Source organism: Eriocheir sinensis, chromosome 8 (genome assembly GCF_024679095.1).
Source record: "Eriocheir sinensis breed Jianghai 21 chromosome 8, ASM2467909v1, whole genome shotgun sequence".
Classification (NCBI taxonomy): domain Eukaryota; kingdom Metazoa; phylum Arthropoda; class Malacostraca; order Decapoda; family Varunidae; genus Eriocheir; species Eriocheir sinensis.
In genome coordinates, this window is record NC_066516.1 from 14,090,911 (window position 1) to 14,098,410 (window position 7,500).

The following is a 7,500-nucleotide window of genomic DNA, read 5'->3' on the forward strand; positions in this document are numbered from 1 at the left end:
TACAGGTGTCGCAGAGGTAAGAGGAGAAGGTTATATCGGAAGAAGAAAAAGAGGAGGAGGAGGAGGAGGAGGAGGAGGAAGAAGAAGAAGAAGAAGGTGAAGAGGAAGCATACCAAGGAAGAAAGATATCCAGGAACAAGATTGGGAAAGAAAGAGAGAGAGAGTAGGAAAAAAAGGAGGAGGAGGAGGAAGAGGAAGAAGATGAAGAGAAAGAGAAAATAAGAAGAAAGAAAGAAAGATATCCAGGAAGAAGATTGGGAAAGAGAGAGATAGTAGGGAAAAGAAGAGAAGGAGGAGGAGGAGGAGGAATAGAAGGCAGAAGATGGGAGAGAGTAGAGAAAGAAGAAGAGAAAAAAACAAGAGAAAAAGAAGATAAAAAAACATGTAACAAGAAGAAAACGATAATGAGGAGGAGGAGAAGGAGGAGGAGGAGGGTACATAAGAAGGAGGATATACCAGGAAAGGAGGATAAGGAGGAAGAAGAGGAAAACAATAAGAAATATGTAACAAGGAGATAAATATAAATGAGAGGAGGAGGAGGAGGAGGAGTGAGGGGGGAGAGGAGAATGAAGAAGAAGAAGAAGAAAAAACAACAACGAAAGATGCATCATAGAGAGAAAGATAAAGAGTGGAAGAGGAGTTAGGGAGAATAAGAAAGGAGAAAAAAACAAGAGAAAGAGAAAGATAAGTAAGAGAAGGAGGAGATGGAGAGGATGAGAAAGGAAAGGAAAAAAAGAAAGGAAAGAAGTAAAAAGAGGAGGAGGAGGAGAGTGCATACAATAGAGAGATAATAAGATAGAAGAGAAAGAGAAGACTGATAAAGAAGAAGAAAAAAAAAGAGAAAGATAATAAGAGGAGGAGGAGGAGGAGGGTGAATACAATAGCAAGATAATAGGATAGAAGAGGAGGAGGAGGAGGAGGAAAAGGGTGCATAAGATAGCAGGATTAAAGGATAGAGGAGGAGGAGGAGGAGGATGTAGCAAGAGAAGAAGAAGAAAAGGTTAGTAATTGTGACATTAGATTAGCAGTAGTAATTATAAAAAAGATAATGAGAGAAGAAGAAAAAAAAGAAGAAGAAAAGGAGAAGAAGGAAGAGGAGGAAGAAGAAGAAAAAGAAGAGGAGGAGGAGGAAGAAGAAGAAGGAAAAAGAGAAGTAGGAGGAGGAGGACGAGGAAGAAGAAAAAGAAGAGGAGGAGGAGGAGGAAGAAGAAGAAAAAAAGAAGAAAAGGAGAAGTACTGTAGGAAAAGGAGGAGGAAGAAGAAGAAAATGGAGAGGAGGAATAGAAAGAGGAGAAAAGAAAGAGAAAGAGAAGTAAGAAGAGGAACACAAAGGAAGAACAAACAACAGCAGACCTGCTGGTCCTTACGAGGCTGTTTGTGACAAGCCTCACTAACTATCTAATCAAAGGTGGAAGATGAAGGACAGCAAAGGCAAAGGGTCCTCCCCACCCCCCATCCCTCCAGCCAAAGCTGGCAGGAAAGGAAAAAGAACCATGCAGTATGGAAAAACTGCATGGAATTTATGTAGGAAAGAGGAAAGAACTACCATTACTGCTACCACTAACCGGGCGATAAAAGCGGACAAGGACACCAGTATTCGAAAGAACTTAACGTTATTACGACAATGAGTAATATCTTAGTTGCTGGTTGGATTCAAAACTCTTGTCTAATCTATTCTTGAAGGCCGTAACTGTTGTACTATCAACGACATCACAGGGTAGAGAGTTCCAAACATTAACAACTCGATTGAAGAAGAAGTGTTTAGCTTCGTGCGACGAGAATCTTTTACCACTTATCTTCAAATTGTGATTTCTTGTTCTATTTGATCGATCAATTGTAAAGTAATCTTCCGCATTAATATCACTGAATCCTTTAAACATTTTAAACACTTTTATTAGATCGCCTCGCATTCTTCGTTTTGATAGGCTGAATAAATTTACTTCTTTAAGCCTTTGTTCATATGATAAATTTCTCAACCTAGGAATCATCTTTGTTACTCTTCGTTGGACCCGTTCCAACTTTTCTAAGTCTTTTCTGTAGTAGGGAGACGAAAACTGTACACAGTACTCTAGATGGGGTCGAACCAACGAATTATACAGTTTTAATATTACTTTTTCCGATTTATTATTAAAGACTCGTCCGATGAAGCCAACCAATTTGTTTGCGGTTTTAACTACCTCTGAACAGTGCTGACCGGGCTTTAAATCGCTTGATATAGTGATTCCAAGATCCTTTTCTTTACTTACTGCAGAAAGTTGTTGGCCATTCATTACGTACCGAACACGATTGTTATTTTTTCCGATGTGCAACACTTTACGTTTGTCAACGTTAAATTTCATTTGCCATTGATTGGCCCAACGTGCAAGTCGATCTAGATCTGATTGTAAAGCTTCTTCGTCGAGTGTCCCAGTTACTTTACTAGCAATTTTTGTGTCTCAGCAAATTTTGATACTTTGCAAGTGAGCCCATCATCGATATCATTAACATAAATTAAGAAGAGCATGGGGCCAAGCACTGATCCTTGAGGTACGCCGCTTCTGACATCGAGCCAGTTAGATGTAACACCGTTTAGAACTACTCTCTGTTTCCGCTCAGAGAGCCAGTCCACAAGCCACTTGTGAATGTTACCCGAGATACCGTGCGCCAATAGTTGGCTGAGCAATCGTTGGTGGGGGACCTTATCAAATGCCTTTTGAAAATCCAGATATATGATATCTACTAATCTGTTTTCATCGAACACCTCAAAAATATAATGAAAAAAATAAAGTAAGTTAGTTAAACACGAACGTTTACTACGGAAGCCATGTTGCGAATTATTTATTATATTATTTTCTTCGAAGAATTTCACCATGTTGTCGCGAATGATACTCTCCATTAACTTACAAACAATCGATGTCAGGCTAATTGGTCGATAGTTTCCTGGATGAGACTTGTCCCCCTTTTTGAAAATTGGTGTGACATTTGCAAGTTTCCAATCCGACGGAAAAGGAGGAGGAGATGGGTGCATAAAATAGCAAGATTAAAGGATAGAGGAGGAGGAACAACAAGAAGAAGAAGAGGAGGAGGAGGAGGAGGAGGAGCAAGAAGAAGAGGAGGAGGAGGAGGAGGACCCGGATTGTTGACGGCAGCGGGAGTGTCAGCGCTAAAAAATTCAACGGAGGAGGGGCGCCGCGTTCATGGGTGGGCGGGTGACCTCGTGACCTGACCTTACCTGGTGGGGGGCGGGGGGGCGACAGCAGGGGATGAGGCAGTGCGTGTATCCTCCTTAAGTAATGGGGGGCGAGGGGGTTAGGGGGAGGAGGAGGAGGAGGAGGAGGTTCGGTAATGTTCCTCTTCCCCTTTTTCACAATATACTTCCTCCCATTTTCTTTTCTTCCCCTCTCTCTCTCTCTCTCCCTCTCTCTCTCTCTCTCTCTCCCTCTCTCTCTCTCTCTCTCTCTCTCTAGTTTGAGGAGGAGGTTAGTCATTGTTCATCTCTCCCCTTTTTCCCTGTGCCCAAATTTCCTCTTTTTTCCTTTTTCTCTCCCCCTTTCTTTCTTTCTTTTCTTCCCTTCCAATTTCTCCCATCTTACTCTTTCTCCCTTTCTCTCTCTCCCTCCGGTGATGTTGGTGTCTCACTTTTCGTTTTCTTTTTTTCGTTTCTTTAATGGTGTTTTGGCGTCGTGTTGGTGTGTGTGGCGGGGGAGGGAAGATTGGGGACTGTGGGTGACAAATTATAGGCAAGAGTTGAGGGTAAGGGAAAGAAGAGGGAGGAAGGATTGGGGGGTTCACTGCAGATGGGGAGGGATTGAATGGAGCCATGTCGGAGTGTTGGGGGTGGGGGGAGGGAGGGGATGGAACATGTAGGGAAAGAGTGAAGGAAGTTGTTATCGGGGAAGGGTGAGGGTGGTGGTTGTGTTATGGCGGTGGGACGGAGGGCAATGAAGGGCAAGGGTGATGACAGAGTAATGGTGGGGAGGGGGGTCGTGGCGTGGTGTGGGGGGGGGGGGTGACATGCCCCGCCAACAAAATAATTCAAAACACACGCGGCGCACCTGGTGGTGCCGAGGCGGCGTGGGCGGGGCGGGGCGGGGCGGGGGTCAGCAGCCATGTCTTTGTGGTCAGCGTCCTGCGGCGGCGGTTTGGCACCGGCGGGGCACTTTGCGGTGTTGTGGGGCCGAGGGATGGGAGGGGGGGCTGCGGCGGTGGTCAGCGTGGAGGCAACAGGTAAGTGGCGGCGGCGGCGGGGGTCAGCCAGATGGCGGCGGCGTCGTGTACAGTGAATAATTTCCACGGAACTTAAAGAGAGACGCAGCGATAGGAACGGAGTCGGCGGCGGGTCGGGGTGCCGCCCGCTGCCCGCCGCCAGTCCTCCGCCTCGCCTCCTCTCGACGTGACTGGCGGCGCGGCGCGGGGGGCGGCGCGCCACACACCGCGGCAGGGCAGCGAGAGCCAGGGCGCGCGAGTGACAGTGAATCAGGGCGTGAGGGAGGGAGCCGAGGGAAGCAGCATGAGTGTCTGGGCGGCTTGGCACGGGGCGGCACGCACGTGAGGCGCCCGTGGTGGTGATGGCGGTGGTGGCGGGGGTGACGGTGACGGTGGTGATGGTGGCGGGGGACTCGCAGCAGCAGCAGCAGCAGCGTGCCGCCGCGCCCCGCCAACGTGCCTGCAGGATGTGCCGCGCCACGTCGGAGAGCGCCAGCCTGCAGCCGCCCCGCGAGAAGGTCCGCCTCAGGTGTCGCAGCAGGAGCCTCAGCGTCAGGTTCGCCGACACTGACGAAGGCGGCGGCGGTGAGGCGGGGAGGGGCGGCGAGGCGGGCAGGGGCGGCTCGGGATCACGTCGCAGCTGCTCGTCGCTCGTGCCACCGCAGCACCGCGTCTCGCCCGCCCGCACCGCCGCCTGCTGCACCCTGGAGGAGGAGGAGGAGGCGCCGCCGCCCCCCCGCCGCAGGGCACACACGGGGACGGCCAGCAGCAGGCGGCGGTGGAGTCGCGGGCGGCGGTCCAGCCCCCCGCCCCCCCAGGCCAAGCTGACTTCCTGCACCTACAGCCGCTCCTCCCTCGACCTGTGCCCCGGGGAGCGTAGGAGTGGCGTGGAGGAGCAGGAGGAGGAGGAGGAGGAGGGGGAGGAGAAGAGGGAGGGGCGGGTGCGGGCGCTGCTGAGGGGCGTGGGTTCCCTGCTGCGCTCCGGCAAGAGGAAGCTGCTGACCACCTCCGTGAGTGTGTGTGTGTGTGTGTGTGTGTGTGTGTGTGTGTCTGGTCACGTGTGTGCGCGTGTTCCCGCTCGTGACGCCTTTACCTGCATGACCTTTCTCTCTCTCTCTCTCTCTCTCTCTCTCTCTCTCTCTCTCTCTCTCTCTCTCTCTCTCTCTCTCTCTCTCTCTCTCTCTCTCTCTCTCTCTCGCATCATGAACTTTTTCAAAGAGACCGACTGAGGCAGGATCATGGAGGAAGGAAGGAAGGGAGGAAGGAAGGAAGGGAGGGAGACAGAAAAATATGAAAAAGAAATGGAGGCAGGAAGGGAAAGAAAAAAAGGAAGAGGAGGAGGAGGAGGAGATAGAGAAAACATGAAAAAAAATAAAGGGAGGAAAGAAAGGAGAGAAAGGGCGAATGGGAAGGAGGAATAAGAAAGATGGAGAGAAATGCTTGAAAAAAAGATGAAGGGAGGGGAAGAAGAGGAAGGAATAAGAAGAATGGAGAGAAATTATGAAAGGAATAAAGAGAGAAAGGGAGGAGGAGGAGGAGAAGGGATTAATAAGAAAGATACCGAATAATATGAAAAATAAATGGAGGGGGGAAGGAAGGAAGGGAGAGAAAGGATGAAAGAGAAAGAAATTGATAATAAAAGAAAGATAGATAGAGATAGAGAGAAGGGGATGAGAGATAACGAAAATAAAGAAAATATGTAAAAAACTAAGAAGAAAGGAGTCAAAGGAAGAAGAGGAGAAGAAAGGTAAAGATAGATAGAGAGGAAGGGACGAAGGATAAGGAAAACAGAGAAAATATGAAAGAGATTGAGAAGAAGGGAGACAAAGGAAGAAGAGAAGAAGAAAGGTAAAGATAGATAGAGAGGAAGGGACGAAGGATAAGGAAAATGAAAGAGGAGACAAAGGAAGAAGAGAAGAAGAGGAGGAGGAGGAGGAGGAAGACCCGTTCGTGACCCTGATGGTGGGGGAAGAAGTCTCATGTTCTCTTAATCTGACCCTCCCCTCTCCCTCCCCTTTCCCCCTCTTCCCCCTCCCCCCTTTCCACCCTGACCCCCAACTCCCCCTTCTTGCTCCCTGACCTCATCCCGAATTCCTTGTTGACCTCTTGACCAGTCCCACTAACCTGTTCTTACCCTCCCTTCGTTTCCCTTCCCTTCCTTTCCTTTCTCCTTCTTCCTTCGCTTCTCTTCTTCCTTCCCTTCTCTTCCCTTCCTTATTCTTCCCTTCCCTTCTTACCCTCCCTTCGTTTCCTTTCCCTTCCTTTCCTTTCTTCTTCTTCCTTCGCTTCTCTTCTTCCTTTCTTTCTCTTCCCTTCCTTCTTCTTCCCTTCCCTTCTTACCCTCCCTTCAATTCCTTTCCCTTCCTTTCTTTTCTCCTTCCTTCGTTTCTCTTCTTCCTTTCCTTCTTCCCTTCCCTTCCCTTCTCTTCCCTTCCTCGGCTCTCCTTTCCTGCGCTTCACTTCTCTTCCCTTCCCCCGCTCTCCTTTCCCTTCCCTTAACTTATCTTACCTTTTCCTCTCTCTTCCTTTCCTTTACCTTCCTTTCCCTTCCCTTCGCTTTCTTTCTCTTCCCTACCTTTCCCTCCCTTCCCTCTCTTCTCTTCCTTTCGCTTCCTTTCCTTTCCCATCCCCTTCTCTTCCTTTCTTTTCCCTTCCCTTCCCTTCCCTTCCCTTCCCTTCCCTTTAGCTTCTGCCTCTCCCCCCCTTATATTCTCCCTTCTTCGCAATACCTTAGTCTTCCTTCTTATCCTCCTACTCCTTTCCCTCCCATCCCCTATCCTCACTTCCTCTTCCATCCCTTCCCTCTCCCTTCTTTCCCCCTCCCCCCCTTCCCCCTCATAACTCAATTCATTTTCCCATCCATTCTTTACCTTCCTTTCTTTTACCTCCTTTTCCTTTCTGTGTTCCTTTTGCTCCTCCTCCTCCTCCCCTTCCCTTCTCTACTTAACCCTCCCCTCCCCATCACTGACCTATCTTACTACCCTCTCCCCCCACTACCCTCCGTTCCCCAGCTGACCATTTTGGGGAGGAGGGGAAGGGAGGAGGAGGGGGAGGGGGGCTTCTGTATTTGCCCCTAGAGGAAAATATTATGAGTGTTTTCTCCTCCTCCTCCTCCTCCTCTTCTTTATTTTTTTCCTTTCTTTCCCTCCTTCCCCTTCTCGAATTTCCCTTCCCTTCCCTTCTTATACCTATCTATCATTCAGTTACATCCTCCCTCCCCTTCTTCTTCCCTTTCTTCCTTTTCATCCTTTCATTCATTCCTGTATTTCTCGTCTCCTCCTCCTCCTCTTTTCCACTCCACTTCTTCCCTCTTCT

General features: G+C 49.0%; 1 protein-coding gene across 14 annotated transcripts in view; it reads left to right on the forward strand.

The window, feature by feature from the left end:
* Window positions 1-7,500, forward strand: part of LOC126995572 (rho guanine nucleotide exchange factor 4-like) — a 232,256-nt gene that overhangs the window by 159,355 nt on the left and 65,401 nt on the right. The window contains exon 1 of one of the 14 annotated variants that reach the window (XM_050855241.1): window positions 4,517-5,195. The exons of the other annotated variants lie outside the window; for them this stretch is intronic. Within the exon in view, the coding sequence (XP_050711198.1) occupies window positions 4,548-5,195 (648 nt within the window). The 5' untranslated portion in view covers window positions 4,517-4,547. Of the gene's footprint in view, window positions 1-4,516; window positions 5,196-7,500 lie in introns of those variants that run through there. 14 annotated transcript variants of the gene reach the window in all.